Below are 18,779 nucleotides of genomic sequence, written 5' to 3'. Positions count from 1 at the left end.
CTCTTTAGCAAAGTGTTCTGCTGTCAGATAATCTAACGATGTCAACGACCCCGTGGAGTCTGAGGTTTCATGCTCCATGCCTCTGTATCTATGTATGGAGTAAGGTATATTCCACAGGATACACATAATGTAACATCTGCAAAGTCAATTCCACCCTCAACCTGTCAGCTTTCCATATCCGAGACTGATCTGCGCGGTTATGATGTCATTGCTAAATATATATATATATATATATATAGTATAGCGGATCCGGTACATCCACGCTGCTCAAAGGCCGAGGCCAGTAGCAAGAACGGGCAGAGCCGATTCTATCGCTTGAGAATTCGGTAGTGTGGGCTTCAGATGTATATATTAACGGTTTCCTACGGGAGAAATAAAGACATCTACAAACTGACAGAGAACTACATCACGTTCAGTAGAAGATACCTTTGTATTGCTTTAGCCTATTTGATCTGTCGGATAGTCATATCAAAATGCCCGTCGTTCCCTCCCTCAAAGACTCAACATTCGACACCGACATCCGCAATCGTCACCTCATATACGACTATGCCGCACAGGACGCTCACGGCAACCCGGAAAAATGGCGCTATGAATTCTGGTTCTATAACGAGGACCGGGTCGTCTATGCCATCCACGGCGGGCCCATGGCCGGTCGTAAGAATTTCCAAGCAGCCACGTTCCAATGCATCCGACCCGGCGAGCTATGGCAGTGCAACTGGCTGGAAGAGACGGGGACCATCTGCTCGCTTGTATATGATATCCCCAGAAAGCGCATCTCTTCCTTGATGGGATTCTCCAAAGGACACTGGGAGAATGCCGAGGCTGCGCATGGGGACAAGCGGAATGCGGAGGACTTGGCGCGGTGGAGGGGTCTGGCGAAAATTGGGATTCAAACGGATCGGAAGCTCATGAGCGAGCAGGCGGAGATTGTTGAGGATTTCCGCGGACCTGGTGATTTGGAGCCGATTAACATGGACTGGCCGACACTGTAGGCGGCCGCCAAATGGTGCAGAGCATTGGCCGAGGACACTGGGTTATGATGACTGTGGAGTATATGGTCGATCTTGAAGGTATCGGAATGTGTGATAAGGGTTGATTCTAATATATCGTAACGTTTTTGAGTACAATTGTAACCAGAGCGGTTCCTCTCTTGTCATCTTATCAATAGACATGTTCCGTTCATCCGTTAGGATGTCGGCCCGCTGGCCGCTCAACACGTGAGGTCTTTGTCAAAGCCCCCATAGGTACCAAAAAATGAATGACCCTGTCCACTAGACACGTAGGCCGAGTATCAAGGGTTTCAGTGTCGAGATGTTCAGGAGTGGCATATGTAAGGTTCGAGTTCACCTGGACTAATGCAAACGAGAGGCACCCTGTACAGTTATGCGCTTCGGCAGGGGCATTGACCGACCCTTTGAACCGCAAAGGATCTGGTTCGACTGTGTTTCGGAGGATGCTCTCCAATGTTTCACTCTTGGAAGTGACAATCATGATATGCCACAAATGCATCATGATGACCGCGGGGTTGAGCTTTAAGGGTTGAACAGAACCCTAGCACGGCGAGTAATGAGCGTTCGATAGAGCCCTGGGACGGACTCAGTTTCGGCTGAACCATCGAGGATTGTATCAATGGATTGATCTTCCGTGCTGCAGTGTAGACGTGTCCCTTAGCTGAGTCTTTCATCAGCCGTCTTGGCTAGACGACGAACTCCCAGAAGAAGGTGCCTGGATGCAAACAAGCTCAATCATAATGTCATCCTTGCCGTGCAGCAAATAGGCGTTGGAAGACGGGGCTCGGCTAAGAATGGCAACCGCTACCTGCTCGGCTTGTTGACTGGACGTCATATTATCGATGAACCACGTCTTCCACGGGCTTCCGCCGAACCCAGGCGTCTGTATCGTAGCAGTCTTATCAGGCTCGGTCTCTTGAGCGAATGCTATGAAGTGTGAGCTAATGTCAGAGCACAGATAGGCAAAATCGGAGCCAAGAGCCACGTACCCTGCACAGGCAATGATTGCACATCAAAAAAGGGCGGCGGGCAATTGGAGAGCACAGGTGGATTGACGAGCATTTGATTGATGACGGTTTGAAGAGGGTACGTATAGTCCCCCTTGGCCGTCAGTTCATACATAGCCCCTTTGAGCAACTCCTTCAGGTCGTGTGTACATTGGGGACCCCAAACACCATCGCAGCCGTTACTAGGCCCAGAAGGCGTCCCTGTCAGATTCCCTACCCGGAAAGCAATCTCGGAGGTTCGATTTGCAGTAATGACGGAAGTGTTGATGCGATGTGGGTCGTATGCAAGCCAGAAACTGGCCTTGACCATAGGATCTTGCCCTTTGCCCGAGGGATTCGCGTCGAAGCCATAGTACAAAGCGATATCATCGAGGAATAGAGGAGGGAATTCGAAGTTGATGGCTGTCTGAGCGAGAGGATCGACGCAGCCACCGTCCCAAAAGGTGCAGAACTGGGCGATGGCTGACGGCAAAGCGACCAACACCAATATTAAAAGCATCCAGCCAGGTCGAAAGACCGACCCTGATCCGAGTTGGACAGACATTGATGATTTCACGACCGTCCAGACAAAGCGGTTCCACAAGAGCGATCGATATGTTTATGGTATCTAGATGAGACTGATGATGGAGCAGCGGCCAGAGACGACTGGCATGCTCATTACCGTGTGGCTGATGTTATGGTTGTTGACAAAGCCGGTCGGTCGGAGAGGTTGTCGAAGGGATAGACGGAACAAGGAGCGGAGGGATGAATGCGAAAATAAGGCCGGGTGGGGGAGATAAATAAGTAGAAAGACCCTTTAAATCATGATAAAACCCACAACAATAATACCACTATCGCTATGGGGCAAAACGAGAAAGGGAGTACAGAAACCAGAAACAGATAGATAGATGCTAGTGAGAGTCCCCTCTGCGCTTAGACGGCACTGGCGCACACCGTCCGTTGTGCAAATGTGCCTAAACTGTTCTCGTGTAAGCAAATGTCAACTATTGGTGCTCTCGCGAACCACTTTGTCCACCGACCAGGAAGGCCAAGGACTTAAACTGGACAAGGGTTCGCTTGATATTACAGGAGTGAGTTGAGAACTAGAAAGGATCAATGGTGGAAGAACATGGCCTGACGACGAAACACATGTGCAGATAGGGAAATAGGAAGATGAGTAAGGTTGACTCCTGAGGAGATTAAGGCCGTAAAGGAGGCTGAGGCACAAAGCTTCAAGCCGTGTATTAAGGCCACGGGGGGGTCAGTCTACCTACTCAGGTACCTCTTAAGAAAATCAGAGATCATACGCAATTGTAAACATGACAATAGACAGACAGTGGCCGATGAAAAGCATGATGATGATGACCCTGCTGACCTTCTCAGACGGTCAGTGATTCAAACAGATCATTTTTCAAAATTTGAAATCGGATTATTATTCTCTCCAATTCAATAATAATAATCCACAAAAACCAGGGCTTGTGGAGCCCAGGATTGGCCGCAGGGCTCAAGAAACCCCGAAGAGGTGCCTTTTTTTCCACTTGCACAATTCCAGTGGACATTCTTGGCAGGTCAGCCCTGCTTGACCAGCCACGCTAACGGGGGTTGCCCCCGCATATTTCCGGCCAGATGTGGCAGGCCTGGCGGTGATCTCAGACAGTGTGCCAGGAGTGGACCACTCAGGGAGCAGAGTCTGCACATATTTGGGTACTTGAATCCTAGGCGTCCCACTTGGTGTGTTTAGCTTGCCAGCCACCCCACCGCAACTTGATTGTTTTCTTTCTACGCTAGTAAGTTATTTTACGATGACTGAAGAGATAATTTGGTGCTCTTAAGAGTGTTTTATTTGAGTTCATATGGCTAGGTGATATTTTGATTGGAACAAGCCAGTAATGTAACCTGGAACTGTTATCCTCAGTCAATTGACCAGAAGATGGTCTGTATGCATGAAGCCACCTAAGTGATTCTTTGTACCTCGGTAACTGCGAGTGTTACCTCATTTACCTTATCAGTAATGGATGCTTACTGATAGTGGAAAGTCAGGAATTACTAATAAATGACCTGCCAAATCAGCTATGTCTGTAGCTGAGCATTAAATTCTATACAGTCATCTTTGTACCACCGGTCAAGCCCACCATCAGGATATATCTATTCAGTTATGAACACATTCAGCTTATATTCATGCAGAAAGCCAGTCAAGACTGAAGTTGCCAGGGCAATCATACGACCACTTTTCTCCTTGAGCATAGGAAAGTCCTGAAGAGGCAGTTGAAATTTCCCAAGCCAATGATATTAGGAACCTGATCTGGTTCCAAAGATGTCAAGATGAGTATGGAATATATACTGTTCTGACCTAAACACCTAACCCTTATTCCACCGGTTCACCCTCAGAACTCCGAAGGACTTTACTTATGAAGGCACATGTCACCGTGGCCAGTGCCGATTTTGACTCAATTGTCGCTGATGACCCACTGTCAACTGTCAAGTGTCACCATTCTGACAGCCTGTTTCTCCTCTTACATTTCAGATAGCCTAATGAAAAATATGTCTTAGTTGTAGACCAACAGTTGTATCCTGCATCTGCAGCCTTGAATGTTTCAAGCCCATTAGGGTAGCGAAAACAGACATGAAGTCATCTGCTATTTTAATGCAGCCTCCAGTGCGTCATAGGCTCACAGTTACAGGCTAAATTGGCGCTACGGCTGCCCACCAAATTACCATCAACAAAATGGCTGTTTAGCCAAGTACAGCCAGTCAGCCACTTTTCCCTATTCCAGTCTAGCAGGCAATTGACTTCAAGGTTCAGCGGAAATGACCCGTTCAAGTGCTGGACACCTCGGGTTCAAAACTTCAAATGGGATGGTGTGAAAATTCTAGTTCCATTTGGTGATTTTGGCAGTGGAACCTCGAAGCTAACGGCGGAGGTACCTACAGTATCCGATAACACCGCCCTCCAATCAAGAGGCGGCTTAGAGTTTGTAGGTCTTTCTACGGAGTACTGTGAACTCTTGGCCAATGTGCGATAAAGTATGTACTTAAATTGACTTTAGGCAGCACGGTTTTGCTGGGGTGCTTGGGATAGGAGATCAAAGATGAATGAAAAGAAGAAATATTACCGCATCGATATGGTTGGCAATGCTGGTAGCAGAATGATATCAGAAGAAATGCGCTCACGACCCGACAAGTAACTTTCCCGGCAAACTCCATAATGATGGCTTCGGATGCAGGATCTCCCGGGATCAGCTAGTCATTTTATCTTCAAGAGATTTGACCCGGGCTTTGATCACCGCAGCTGACTCCGTAATTGATCTGGTCAGCTTCCGGATCTTTTCCAGCTCTCGTGTCCTGTTTCTCTCGGCAAGAGACACGATTTTCCGCACTGTTTCAACCTCTGCTGCCTCCATATCCGTCAACCCGCGCATACTGGGATCCCGATTATTCTGGTGGTGTCTCTCGGCAGTGCGGACCCTGCATACAGCCTTGACAAGAGGCAGAATAGCTGGCTGATTAAAGGTAAGCCACGCCGCGTTCTCCGGCGTTGCGCCCTGGTGGTCCCAGATGATGTCCATTGCTGCTGCGCGCTCGGTGAACTTCTTCAGACTCTGAGCGCCATCAGGCACTGGAGCTACGTTTTTGACCCAGTCGAAGTCAACAGCTGGGACCTTTCCACCACAATCAGATGTCTCTTCACTGTCCTGGTCGCTGGGGTTCTTCCTAGTGCGATTTTTTCTGGCCCTCTGCCATGCCTCGTATTGCACTCGTTCATCTATTGTCATCTGTGATACGGCTATGCTCTCTGGATCTCTCAAGTGCTGAGAGCCCATCTGCAAGCCTGTGAACAGTGCTAGGCTGTTCCCGTCGCTGACCACTTTGGCTAATGCTCTCATCTTCTTGGCCGTTGTTTCGAGGTCGTCATTCACTGATGGCACTGGGAGTATCTTTAGATTCTCGCCAAGATGCTGCAGATCTGTAGGATCTATCGCAGCCTCTGGATTCTGGGTAATAGCATTGTTACTTTGCTCATCAGAACAGCCGCCTGTAACTTGATTCCGAAGTGGTAGGGAATGCGTAGACATTGTTGGTAATGATACAGCTGATGGCTCTGAGGGACTGTGTGACATGACGGCAGCGAATTAACTGCTCGAGGTGGATAGGTTGTTTTCTTGAAGTTGATTTCTAATGAAACTGGATGAAGCCTCTCAGTCAAGTCACTGGCTTGATATATATGGGAGTTCCCAATGTCAATGTCATAAACAGGTCCGATGTAGATGACCCACGTTTGACAGGCAAGGGGTACCTCAGTCGTTCCAGCTCTTATACTTGGCTGAGCATCTCATCTTGAGATGAAAATCACACTCTCCGAATGGAATGTCAGATGTGATGGGGTACAATAATGGAGGGTGTCTGATCAATGAAGGGAGGGCCAGATCTATAAGAATGAAGCTAGTCTCCACCAAATTCATGTGAGGATGACTAAGTCATAACGAAGAACTGCTTCACTACAGTAGCAAGTTGAAGAACAAAACAATCTAAGACTCTTTCGTTTTCCGGTCAAAGGACTCAAATCTTTGAATAAGTGAATGTATGTAAAAGATAACAAAAAATTAAAAGTGAGATGCATGTGTATTGTACAACAGGTGCCTACCGCGAACCGAATAAGGTCACCACATTTGCCATATGGCCAGCTAATATACATTGATGTTCAGTTCATCAATTTTCATCATGTGAAAACTTCAGTTGGATGACAAGGATATTGGGATGAAGATGACAGTAAAGCAAGTCAAACATATAGGAGAGTTTCCAAAATTCGACAGGTCCCAAACGCCGAAACCCCACGCTCGAATGCTGCAATAAAAGAGAGTGCCCCGTGGCTAATCCTACTCATATGTCAATCAGTTGTCGTCATCATCCTTAAAGGCTCGCTCTTTGAGGCCATTCCCTCTAAGCCAGACACGCTTCCACGGACCATCGGGTCCGAAAGATGCTTCCCGATCCTGCCGCATCCCCTCAAGGACAGCGACTATACCACCATTCCGCAACCGCTCCAGGACGACGTTCATGCCTTCCTTGCTTTTGAGCACTGCATCTCGAGTTCGACTCACGCCAATGAGCTCAATGGTCCTCTGAATTCCAGCAGTGGACAGCGAGGAGAAGAAACCCTTCTTAGGCGTCTCTTCATCAAACTCAATGGTCTGATCGGCAGTAGGCATGGTCTTCCTTTTCCCAAGGAACTTTCCTTGTCCCAACCGAGAGCGAAAGGTGACCGTGGTTTTCACCTGGGTCTGCTCGTTTCTCTGAGCATCTAGTGAAAGTCCTTGTAGGCTTTCGAGCGAACCCTCAATTGGTTGGCGTGTGTAGAGCTGTTTTTCAACGACACTCAGAATACCCGTCCATTCCATGTTCCGCGATTCAGTTTCCATCCAGCCCTCCTTAATGTCGACGACGGTAGTTTCAAGTATATAACTCTGGCCAGAATTGTCCGAGCCCCCAATTCCTTTCGGAAGTAGTTTCAAAATACCTGACGGGACCTTTGACTTCTTCAAGTGAAGACGAACTGTATGAAGCCGCTCCGTCTGCGGATCCACATAACGGTCGATCACATCGGTGGTCAGAACATGGCGAGAATATGGATTGGGGTAGCGGAGAAAGTAGGCCAGCGAGACGGCAGGGAAGGAATAATCGTATGTAAAGACATTCTCGAAGAATTTCATGGTTGCTGATGCATATAGGACGTTGTAGAATTGAGATGACGATGCTGGATCTGATGTGGCGATGGAGGAAATCGACGCCTGAATAAGATGGGTGCTCGTCTGATCCTTGACCTTTCTCAGTGGTCGGAAAGCAACTCCTGTTAGAAGAATTTCTGTCAGCTTCCGAAAGCTCTGGCGCTAGCCCGATTTGCAACGCGGGGATGCCAAGGAATCCACGTGATTTATTTATCCACTAAATAAAGAGGCACACCGCCCAAATTCTGCCACCAGGCCTGAGTCATCCACCAAACAGTTTAGAGGGGCAGGAGAAATTTATTGACCAGTCCTCTAAGATTGTTACCACCTTCTCCTACTCAGAGTGACTCGCCGCAGCGCATTGGTCGCCTTCTCGGTCATCCGTTTTTATATCTCTGTCTCGCTGTTACCGAAACCCTCACTAAAACATGGCCGACGAACCTGGACAACCCCCCGCTCTCACCACATTGAGCCTGGCCGAGAAGGCCCCCGCGTCCAAGGCAGTCGCCCAGATTGTGACTCCTTTCGATGTTTCCGGTGGTGTCGACGAGTCGGGCAAGCTTCTCCCAGTCGACTATGATAAGCTGGTTCGGGAATTTGGGGCGACTCGTATTTCCAAAGAACTGCTCGAGCGCTTTGAAAGAGTAACTGGCCGTCGGCCTCATCGATTTATGCGCAGAGGAATTGTGTTCAGCCACCGTGACCTGAACTTGATCCTTGATCGTTATGAGAAGGGACAACCGTTCTACCTCTACACTGGGCGTGGACCTAGCAGCGACAGCATGCACGTCGGACACACAATTCCCTTTGAGTTCACCAAGTACGTCGTCCTTTTTCCAATTGATGCTTCCGAAAACGAATTGACCAGGATGACTTCACCAGGTGGTTGCAGGATGTCTTCGATTGCCCTTTGGTTATTATGCTTACTGACGACGAGGCGAGTTTTATGTCTATGACGAGTTCTACCTTTGCGTCTAACCAGTTTGTAGAAATACATGCATTCACAAAAGATCGAGGTTGACGATGCTAAGAAATATGCGAAAGCAAATGCGAAGGACATCGTTGCAGTTGGGTTTGATATGAAAAAGACATTTATTTTCAGCGACTTCGATTTCGTTGGCGGGGCATTCTATGAGAACATCTGCAGAATGGCGAAGAGGATCACAATAAACTCCGTCCGGGGAACCTTTGGCTTCAACGACAGCAACAACGTCGGAGAATTCCACTTCTGCGCGACTCAATCGGCCACTGCATTTGCAACCAGCTTCCCTCATATCTTCGGCACCGACAGGAAGAAGGTCTCGTCGATTCCTTGCCTGATTCCCTGTGCGATCGACCAGGACCCGTACTTCCGTCAGTGCCGTGAACACGCCGAGAAGATGAAGTACAAGAAGCCCTCGTTGATCCATGCCATCTTCCTTCCCGCTCTTCAAGGTCCTGGCTCAAAAATGTCTGCGAGCGTCGAGACATCCGCCATCTACATGAACGATGCCCCCAATCGAATCAAGAACAAAATCAACAAGTACGCCTTCTCTGGAGGACAGGATACAGCTGAGCTTCAGCGTCAACTGGGCGCCAACACCAAGGATGACGTCCCGTTCCAGTACCTTACGTTCTTCATGGAAGATGATGAGGAACTGGAGCGAATTCGTGCGGCTTATGAGAAGGGAGAGATGCTTACCGGCGAGGTCAAGCAAAAATGTATTGCGGAGCTACAGGCTTACGTTCAGGCCTTCCAGGAACGCAGGGCCGAGGTCACCGACGAGATAGTTGCTGAGTTCATGCGGCCCCGGCCCCTCGAGTGGAAAGGCAACCCCAACCCCATCGTTGTTGAGAAGAAATAGAAGTTCCCCACTTTGAATAAATAGCCCTGCTTTTCAGCGTGCACTTGCCAGTTTCGTCAAGCGCCTGCTTCCAGCAAATGACATGAAGAGATGATAGATATGAATGAACATTGACCGTCTCACCGTTTCATCCTTGATCGATTTAATGAGGACTCACGTAACAATGTTAGCCAAGGCTTGCCTTGTTGGGCATGTGCAACCTTGGGATTAACAGTAAGTTGGCCACATCGATCTCTCATGGTTTAGGCTCGTCCAGCAGGATTCTACCTCGGAAAAATCCTCTCACACCATTACTGAGCCAACACTCTTCACCGTCGATCAGCTCGGCGACGGTGATCGCCTGTTCGGAGCAGAATCCTCGAGCCAACGCATATCGCCTTGTTGTACCCGCATTACCTCCACTGGAAAGAGGTGGCGTGATCCAAGCCGGCCCGGCATCCTCTTGATTAAGCTTTACTTGTGTTGATGCGGACTTCCGTCGTCTGAAATATGCAGTCGTTATGCTACCCTCCATAATTTGCCCGTGAGGGTTCACAATTAACACTTCAGCCGGATCTTGTGGGGAGGTGATCTTGGCTCGAAGTCGCGCAGCAGTGTAATGGTCTCGGGAGGTGGTCTTATGCGTTGTGAAGGGTGACGGCACAGTTCTTTGAGAGTCTACCGTGACAAGCCAGGGCGTGGTCTGATTCATTTCGGAAGGCAGGAGAAGGCTCAGCGGATCAATTGGCAGGGCTGCGTTGACCTCGACGGTGCATGTGCCATCCCTGTCAATGACAATGCGCAGACGCCAAGGTTTCGTCCGGTCTGGTATGAAGCTGTTGAGGTGTTCGGCGAAGGACTCGACGTCTTGTTGCAGGAACGTAGCCGCTTTGCTCCAGCCGAAACATTCTGCAGCTTTTAGAAGTCGTTCCTGATGATAGGGGAGAAGGTAGTAAGGTGATCGCAGGGGATCTGGGTAGGCATCGGTGGGTTGTGTTCTAAGCAACTCAGGAAGCGCAGGTTCGTAGCGAAGAGAGGAAATTATCTGGAAGGACTCCGAGTCTTGCGACGGTGTAATTGTAGCCATTGCGTCAGCTAAGCACGAAATGGACGCAGAGCAAGTGAAGCATGGACCTTGTGCTCAATGGTAGGTATACTGCGACCGCGGTAAGGAGGAATGAAACAGAAAATGTATGCGACGGTCAACGACAAAGTCACTAGTGGCGACAGGGCCAGTTCTCTAGCATATTAACACTGTGTCTTCTCATAAATCATTTCCATTCATTAGCGATCGGTTTTCTTGGGCGATGATGATATATGGTGGAGCAGAGTAAACAGGGGGAGCGTGATTGGCCTGGTGTGCTCGAGAGCTCGGAAGGGCGCTGCAGTACGCCGGAACTTGGAACATCGAAACGCATAACTTTTTCAGGGCCGCATCATCTCTCCCATCACTCTCCCTTCTCCGAAGCCTAAAAAAAGAGCAGCGTTTTGCTGACAAGCACCCTACGCTTCATCAAGGACCGGTATGTCATTATTTAATTGCAATTACATTCCCCAGTTCATCCTTTCTCCAGAATTGTTCGTTTTCAGGTTGCTCACTGCCGTTCCCTGTGATATGCAGAGTTAGAATTCAGGTTCCTCTTTGCCGGGTCATCATGTCGAGCGAATCGCCATTACCCCAGCCAGTCAAGAACGTCGTTGTTGACACAACTTCCCTGCCCGCTTCATCATCCTCGTCAGTCTGGGACCGCATCTCGAAATGGGTGTCCGAAAATAAGGCGCTGGTCTATACCATTGCTGGTGTTGCCGTGGTCGTGACCAGCGCAGGTGTTGTATACTACCTCTCCGACTCCGGCCGGACCGCCCCAGCGCCGGCACCCACAGAAAAGAAGAAGAGCAAAAACCAGCGACGCAAGGAGAAGAAGAAGGCGGAGGAGGAGGAAAAGAAAGCAAAGGCCGCCACCGTTCAAGAGGGTATGCCAAATCCGACGGCTCTTTGCGCACCCTCTAAACACAGTATCGAGCTGATAACACTCTAGAACAAGCTCCCAAGAAGGTCGAGGAGGTTTCGGAAGAGCTGCCTGAAGTCGACGAGACGACTGTTGATCAGTTGTCGGATGAGGTGTGTTGCTGATCCTATCCTTCCTGCTCCTCCCGCCGTCCGCTTGCCCGAATGCTCACAATTGTTATTTGCAGACCCGGAAAGCTTATGCTGCCAAGCTCAAGGCCGCTGGAAACAAGGCTTATGGCTCCAAGGACTACAACAAGGCCATCGACCTCTACGGAAAGGCGATCATTTGTAAACCCGACCCTGTCTTTTACTCGAACCGCGCTGCCTGCTACAATGTCCTTTCAGAGTGGGAAAAGGTCGTTGAGGACACTAGCGCTGCACTGGCAATGGACAGCGAGTACGTCAAGGCCTTGAACAGGAGAGCTATTGCGTACGAGCATCTTGAGAAGTACAGCGAGGCCCTTCTCGACTTCACCGCCAGCTGCATTATCGACGGATTCTCCAATGATGTCAGCCGCAACGCGCTGGAAAGACTTCTAAAGAAGGTTGCCGAGAGGAAAGCAAAGGCTATCTTGGAAGCCAAGGGTCGCAAACTCCCCAGCCCTACCTTCGTTTCCAATTACCTGCAGAGCTTCCGCCCCCAGTCTCTTCCCGAAGGTCTCGAAGAGTCCGCAGATCTCAGTGAGGAGTCTGGCAAAGGTCAGCTGCGCAAGGGTCTGGTCGCCATGACCAAGAAGACCGGAGACGGCTACGAAGAAGCTGCCGGTGCTTTCGAGAAGGCCTTGGAACTCGGTGATCTGGGTGAATACGAAGCGTTGGCCCTCAACATGAGAGCCACCTTCACCTACCTTGAGGGCAACGCTCAGTCGGCCCTGGCTGATCTTAACAAGAGTATTGAATTGCAGCCACCATTGGTGCAGAGCTATATCAAGCGCGCCAGCTTACACCTCGAGCTTGGTAAGTCCATAACGTCTTTGTTGTGAGCATCATCCATGTGTTTCTGACCGGTTTTAGGCAACAAGGACGCCGCAGCCGACGATTTTGAGCTTGCCATCACCCACAACAAGGACGATCCCGATATCTATTACCACCGCGCCCAGCTCCACTTCATCCTTGGAGAATTCGCCGAAGCCGCCAAGGACTATCAGAAGTCGATCGACCTCGACCGCACCTTTATCTTCTCTCATATCCAGTTAGGTGTGACGCAGTACAAGATGGGCTCTGTTGCCTCAGCAATGGCTACATTCCGTCGGTCCGTGAAGAATTTCGAGGACGTACCGGATGTCTACAACTACTATGGCGAGCTTCTTTTGGACCAGCAGAATTTCTCCGAGGCCATTGAGAAGTTCGACAAGGCCGTGGAGATGGAGAAGCAGAGCAAGCCAATGGGAATCAACGTCCTACCCCTGATCAACAAGGCCCTTGCGCTGTTCCAGTGGAAGCACGACTTCCAGGAAGCCGAGAACCTTTGCCAGAAGGCTCTAATCAGTAAGTCGTTAACATGGCCTTCTGTACGTGTTGAGAATTCACTGACTTGCGTCTTAGTCGACCCTGAGTGTGATATTGCTGTGGGAACCATGGCCCAACTCCTTCTTCAACAGGGCAAGGTCTCGCAGGCGCTCAAGTACTTTGAACGGGCCGCAGAGCTGGCTCGTACGGAGGCGGAGATCGTCAACGCCATCTCGTATGCCGAGGCCACTCGGACACAGTTGGAAGTCCAGGAGAGGTACCCTCAGCTGGCAGCGCGTCTGCAGTCCATGGGTGCTGGCTTGGGCGGACCTCCTGGTCTGTGAAGAGTCACTGAGCCACTTCAATGAGGCACACACACCAAGAACTCTTTCGCACCTTCTACATAGACCACTTTTTGCCCCGAGGGCTTTTGCGAGACTAATCGTTTCCCTCCATTCTATCCTTCCCTTCACTGTCAAAACCTTCTAATTGGCAGCAAGCCATGCGAGCAATACCTCCGCCTTTATAATGGACCGTTTTCTTAGCCCACTCTGATATGTCCAGGGGGTGCCCGGTCTCCTCACTTACGAGTCTGTACCTACTACCACATGTTTTGCGTTTCGTTATATGCGTTTCCCCTCTTTATCTTAAAAGATCCCTTCTCTGATTATTCACCTATCATATGTCCTCCTTTTCTGTTTCTTGTATGTTTTGGTCGTCTGCTTGTTTACGAAAAGTGCTCGCCTCCCACTATGGAGGAATCAGCATTGTGGCCGGAATGCTTGAGTATGTTGGACGGCTGGAACTTCGTTTCTGACAAGGGACGGCGGTGGAAAGGATTTCACTTGTACCATAGTAGTAAGCGGGTGGGCAGTAGGAAATACAGTATGTTGGTTGTCTTTTTCCATGTATGCTATATCTACTTGCGTAGATCTTTACACTCTTACATATCTAATATCTAGTCATTATTGTTTCTGGTGTACGAGAGGTACTATAGATTTCCCCCGTCTTATCGCCAGCCTGACTGCCTAGACTAATCCTTATCACCTGACGGGGGTGGACCACGGCAAACCCCACCTCTCCCTATCAGGGTGCTACTAGACTAGTCTACCTTAAGTAAGGAAGAGGTAAGGTCGGGTAGTCATTGCGTATCACCAGCATCAGCGTCACCATCTCAGAAGGAACTGTGGTTCACTCTTTTCACTCGTACATCATCATTATCACTCGTAAAATAGTTCCTGCTTGTCTTGATGACTCACTAAAGAGGATCTTGAATCCCCTCAACTCTGCGTTGTTCGTTGTCTTAGATATCCGCAGTCAGCTGCTAAGCCTGCTAAATAAGATACACTTCGTTATCCACATCTCCACAACTCCTTCCTTATCAAGCCGGGTATTGTTGGTTGGTGGTTCGACCTGCTGTGCCGCCGTGATTGTTCGAGCATCTATCAATCACTGTCTCGGCCTTGGGTATCGACAGCCTAGATCAACTTTCCAGGCAGCCATTCTGAGTCCACGTCTTCTACCCACGGAAATCATATGTGACTACGGCGTTGCTTGTCCACGTTTCTCCGCCTGACACCGACCGTCTCTTTACCTCAGGCTGATCCCGTACACTTCCTCCTCTTACCCCTCCCTACCTTAGCTATCTTCCCGCAATCGACTTGATCGCCTTATTGCAACGACGTCGTATCGAAACCCTTTACATTTACTCATCGAAGCGACCAGGGCTTACGACTGTTCAACACTTTTCCAGGTCACCTGTCAAAGTTATCGAATCTTGTGCTTACAACGGTGAAGGCGTTCTCTTCGTTAGTTGTGAGTGATAAGCAACACTTGCTCCCTTACACAGATACTCAAGGCTCGACCTCCACGAGTCGACTGGCCGAACCTTCGTCATGCCTGATAAGCAGGGTATGTATCCCACCGTTATCTTGTACAGAGGAAGAGCACTTGACTTACTTGTCCTTGTGTTGCCAGCCGTTGTGACTCTTTACCCGCTCTTCCAGCCAGATGTCCTGCCATTCCGCTCCCTAACGTTCGCTCCCGATATCGAATTTGTGAAGATTGGCCGGGCTTCCAAGCGGGAAGCCAAGGGTCTCGTCCCCGCTCACCATAATGCATTGTTCGAATCAAGAGTTATGTCCCGGGATCATGCGCAGTTGAGGGTGTCCTTCGAAAAGAAGGTAGGTGATGTCAAGGCAACCCCGTCCCCTTGCATGACGTTTCAACCCTTATGCAACATTTTTCGTACTAATGCTATTGAGCATAGGAGGTCTACATACGGGACAATGGCTCCATGCATGGTACTTGGGTCAATTGTAAAAAGATAGCGGCCGACAAGGATGTCCCAATCCACAGTGGTGATGTCGTGATATTTGGTACTGAGGTTATACGTGGCGAGGGTATGCCCTCTGTCTCAATAGTGATGTCAGACATTCGCTCACTTACCTGCTCTCTCTAGATACGTATCCACCCATGAGGGTTCGCTGCGAGTGCCAGTGGTTTGACCATGAGTATGTGGCTAATTCTTTTAGTTTCTGTCGAGGATCGTTTACTAACACAGTAACCTTGGCAGTGAGGCGGCTTCGAAACCCCCAAAAGCGCAGGATAACCTGAAGACAAACACTTTCTGCGTTCCTGACGACGACGATGAGGTAATTGAGATTGTCGACGAGGCCCGGATGGACTCTCCATCGACTGGATCTTACGTGCCAGACGACGCAGACCTTTCTTCGGACTCTGATCATCACCAATCTGCCGGCAACTCCACGCCCATGACCTCGCCTCTGAAAAAGGACGTTTCTGTGGAACTGGTGGAAAACAAATCCTCTGCACCCGCCACTGATCTTCAAAATAATGTGGTCAGACCACAGCAAAGTCCCATTGATCTTGACGAAGAGAACAATGAACATCCTCTTGTAACTCCTCGGATGACTCCGCCGTCTGTTGAGGACAATTACCAAGGTTCCTATACCGGTATAGCTGAAGATATGGGCAGCATCGATTATGCTCCAGATACTGAGCCCGCGCTTGCTGGTTACAGTCGAGGAGACTCGGCCACTGGATCTGATGGTTGGGAAGAAAGTGAAGAGCAAGACGACTCCGACGATGATTTGATGTCACACTCGTCTCTCGGCGTTGACACTGATGGGTTCGTTAGGGAGGCCGATGCTATGGCATCCAATGTTCCTTCGGCTTCAATGATCTATGAATCACTAGTGGCAGTGGCTGTGAGTAAGGGAGCCCAGTCGCATGAGGAGAACAGATGGCTACCCGCTCAAAATGATGCACCTTGCTCTACAGCGGTTACCAGTAGTGAGCAAGTTAGTCTCCAGCCCGCTGCTCCAACCCTGAACAGCTGGAATTCCACGGCGAACGAAGATTCGACCGAGTCGACTCCCCTCAAGTTCGGCTGGTCGTCCATCCCACAGCCCGTCGGAGTCTCCAATCTGGCGTCACGGTCCAGTGGAAAATCGCTCGATCACTCACTTGACTGTTTCCATCACTCTACGTCGTCATCAAGCGCGGAAGAATGTTGGCCGAACGTTGGCTTTCATCCTATCGACCCTTTAACGCAACGTGAAAGCAATGACAGGGCTAGATCGCAAGATCACCGGACGTCAGCTGCTCCTTATACTGATGGACCATTCGTCAACAGTCAGACACATACAGCTTTTGATGAGTTTGAAAACGGACGTAAAGTTCACGCTACCGTTGCTACTAACACTAGTCAGCCAAGTCGAGAACAACTCTCTAATGAAGAGGGCGTCGAGTCTCGGGACAACAGCAGCCGCATAGATGTGCAGTCAATGCCTCATTTAGTCTCATCCACGGCCGGTTCAGGAGCCACACGGGACTCCAATACACGCCTTTCTATCGCTGATATTGTTGATACTTCAGAGTGGGCAGCAACATATAACGTCAAGCCGTCGCGAAAGAGGAAGGCTCCTGAGATGGAATCGGACTCGGAGGAGCTTGTTCAGGACCTTGCCGGGCACTTCCCTCATGTCACTTCCGTCGACATTTATGATTTGCTTGACAAGCAATTTGCCAGTGGGTCTGCAGAGTCATTCTCTCAAGACGCTCAGCCACAAGTTGCACCCGTTGATCTGGACGCATCCCTCTCGCATCTTACGGTCACTCAGAATCTCAATGATGCACCCAAAGCTGCCAAACCTGCTGCTAAAAATGAACGGCCGTCGAAGAGGCGAAGGGTTTCGGGCGCAGGAAGCTTGGGAAGTCATGTCGCTAGTGCTCTTCTCGGCGCAATGGTTGGTGGCTTGGGCACAGTCGCTCTTCTAGCCTCACTCCCCACTGACTACTTCGCTTAAGATGCTTGACGGGGAGTGCAGCCGCCGGCCTTTTCCTTGCCTCTCTCCACGTCTCCTTTCCTTCATATATTTGCTTCTCTCATTTCTCCCCTCCTGCCAGACTGAATTTCTTTTACCCTGGCATTTCTTTCAACGAAGTCGGTCGTTTGGTTTCTGGGAATTTTTGATCGTTCCAAGGCGTTTATTCTACCCCCGGATGGCTTGGCTTTTGGGAACCTTGTTGCTCTACTGAGGATTTGTCGAGAATTTGCGGGATCACTCACCGCTGGTGCGGGCGTGTCTCCTTTTATTTGTCCTTAAGGAAGAATCTTACAATGAGATATGTTTATGATACATCTTCCGCACTGGTAGCTTACTGCAGAGACCCAGGCATAATTTGCGCAGTTTCTATGCCGACCATTCTACTGAAGCAGTCACATTCTTGCTTAGGATTTCATTTCACCCGTGACTCCCAACGCCAGCTGGCAATGCATGGTGTCTGTTATCGAAGCTGAGGGCTTGCAATCAATGAGCATATTGGATTCCTCCGGTTCTCGGAGCTTCTGGTCAGGATTCTAACCCATGTATAAGCCCGATAATGGTCCCTCTAATCTAAGGACATGGATTGGCTATAACATACAAAACGAATGTTATCAAAGATTGGCTGCCTGATACTGAGGCCAGATGTCAGCTGATCGCAATCTGTTCGGCGATTCCTCGTGTGCTTTGGCTTTGTGCAACATCACCACCATCACCTCACCAACGCCAAGCGTAAAGGAAGGGACTCTACGGTACGCATGGTAGCCTGGTAGGTCAAGATGCGGCGGAGATAATATCCAAGAACGCAGAGACCTAGAAAAGTGGATCATTGGTTAGAGGTGATTTCCTGCCTCAGCCACATCATTCTTTGGCTGGAGATTTCGAGCAAGGTTCCGATGGCAGGTGGAATGACACACGAAGCCAAGGTGAGGCCCTCTCTAACGGATGCTTGCATATTCGCCTAAGCCCCACCCATGAATAGGTACTATGAATACGACATATCAGTTTCCTGGGAATAATCGGTGAGCGCGCAAGGTTCGTCTGAGTTGTCTTTTACAGGGACCAGGCTAGCGAGCCAATTAGCTGCAACATCACTTCGACTGCAAATGCATCTCACATTTGCTGTGAGAAGGGCTTCCTGGGTGACCATGTTTCATTTGATGCCTTACGACCTCAAGGACATGTGATCACTCGATCTGCAGGTAAAGTGCCATGCATCTGATATGAGGCACAGAAGGTTTTCCTTGGTACAAAGACTCCAAGTCTGTACACGGACTGCTGCCACCATGCCGCTAGTAAAATCGTTAGACTCGCTATGCGGTTTCCACAGCTCGTATGTCGGGCGGATACCTGCATGAGACCACATCTTCGCATTACGAAGTGAGATCTCAGGCGCAGTGCTGAGACTGCTCACGAGACCATTATGAG

At 49.7% G+C, this 18,779-nt stretch overlaps 8 protein-coding genes across 8 annotated transcripts; 4 read left to right on the top strand and 4 right to left on the bottom strand.

Moving 5' to 3' along the window:
* Window positions 1-473: 473 nt before the first annotated feature.
* Aspvir_001538 (uncharacterized protein) lies at window positions 474-992 on the top strand (the record flags this gene model as incomplete). Its single annotated transcript, XM_043266658.1, has 1 exon — window positions 474-992. The coding sequence occupies one exon, from the start codon at window positions 474-476 to the stop codon at window positions 990-992; it is 519 nt and encodes a 172-aa protein (XP_043122593.1).
* Window positions 993-1,683: 691 nt separating this feature from the next.
* Aspvir_001537 (uncharacterized protein) lies at window positions 1,684-2,561 on the bottom strand (the record flags this gene model as incomplete). Its single annotated transcript, XM_043266657.1, has 2 exons — window positions 1,684-1,937; window positions 2,000-2,561. The coding sequence occupies 2 exons, from the start codon at window positions 2,559-2,561 to the stop codon at window positions 1,684-1,686; spliced, it is 816 nt and encodes a 271-aa protein (XP_043122592.1).
* A 2,671-nt stretch (window positions 2,562-5,232) lies between these two features.
* Window positions 5,233-6,069, bottom strand: Aspvir_001536 (uncharacterized protein; the record flags this gene model as incomplete). Its single annotated transcript, XM_043266656.1, has 1 exon — window positions 5,233-6,069. The coding sequence occupies one exon, from the start codon at window positions 6,067-6,069 to the stop codon at window positions 5,233-5,235; it is 837 nt and encodes a 278-aa protein (XP_043122591.1).
* Window positions 6,070-6,885: 816 nt separating this feature from the next.
* On the bottom strand, window positions 6,886-7,704 carry Aspvir_001535 (MSF1 domain protein; the record flags this gene model as incomplete). The annotated part of the gene is made up of 1 exon (XM_043266655.1): window positions 6,886-7,704. One exon carries the CDS (start codon window positions 7,702-7,704, stop codon window positions 6,886-6,888), a length of 819 nt encoding a protein of 272 aa, XP_043122590.1.
* Window positions 7,705-8,147: 443 nt separating this feature from the next.
* On the top strand, window positions 8,148-9,563 carry Aspvir_001534 (tryptophan--tRNA ligase WRS1; the record flags this gene model as incomplete). Its single annotated transcript, XM_043266654.1, has 3 exons — window positions 8,148-8,539; window positions 8,602-8,656; window positions 8,709-9,563. 3 exons carry the CDS (start codon window positions 8,148-8,150, stop codon window positions 9,561-9,563), a joined length of 1,302 nt encoding a protein of 433 aa, XP_043122589.1.
* Window positions 9,564-9,798: 235 nt separating this feature from the next.
* On the bottom strand, window positions 9,799-10,629 carry Aspvir_001533 (aminotransferase class IV; the record flags this gene model as incomplete). Its single annotated transcript, XM_043266653.1, has 1 exon — window positions 9,799-10,629. One exon carries the CDS (start codon window positions 10,627-10,629, stop codon window positions 9,799-9,801), a length of 831 nt encoding a protein of 276 aa, XP_043122588.1.
* Window positions 10,630-11,197: 568 nt separating this feature from the next.
* On the top strand, window positions 11,198-13,346 carry tom70 (putative mitochondrial outer membrane translocase receptor (TOM70); the record flags this gene model as incomplete). Its single annotated transcript, XM_043266652.1, has 5 exons — window positions 11,198-11,516; window positions 11,582-11,664; window positions 11,739-12,510; window positions 12,568-13,041; window positions 13,099-13,346. The coding sequence occupies 5 exons, from the start codon at window positions 11,198-11,200 to the stop codon at window positions 13,344-13,346; spliced, it is 1,896 nt and encodes a 631-aa protein (XP_043122587.1).
* A 1,551-nt stretch (window positions 13,347-14,897) lies between these two features.
* Aspvir_001531 (FHA domain protein) lies at window positions 14,898-17,333 on the top strand (the record flags this gene model as incomplete). Its single annotated transcript, XM_043266651.1, has 5 exons — window positions 14,898-14,913; window positions 14,980-15,185; window positions 15,272-15,404; window positions 15,464-15,515; window positions 15,578-17,333. The coding sequence occupies 5 exons, from the start codon at window positions 14,898-14,900 to the stop codon at window positions 17,331-17,333; spliced, it is 2,163 nt and encodes a 720-aa protein (XP_043122586.1).
* Between the last annotated feature and the right edge of the window lie 1,446 nt (window positions 17,334-18,779).

This window comes from Aspergillus viridinutans (assembly GCF_018404265.1).
Source record: "Aspergillus viridinutans IFM 47045 DNA, scaffold_1, whole genome shotgun sequence".
Classification (NCBI taxonomy): Eukaryota; Fungi; Ascomycota; class Eurotiomycetes; order Eurotiales; family Aspergillaceae; genus Aspergillus; species Aspergillus viridinutans.
Note: the sequence above shows the minus strand (reverse complement) of the source record. Positions and strands in the feature narration are given on the sequence as shown.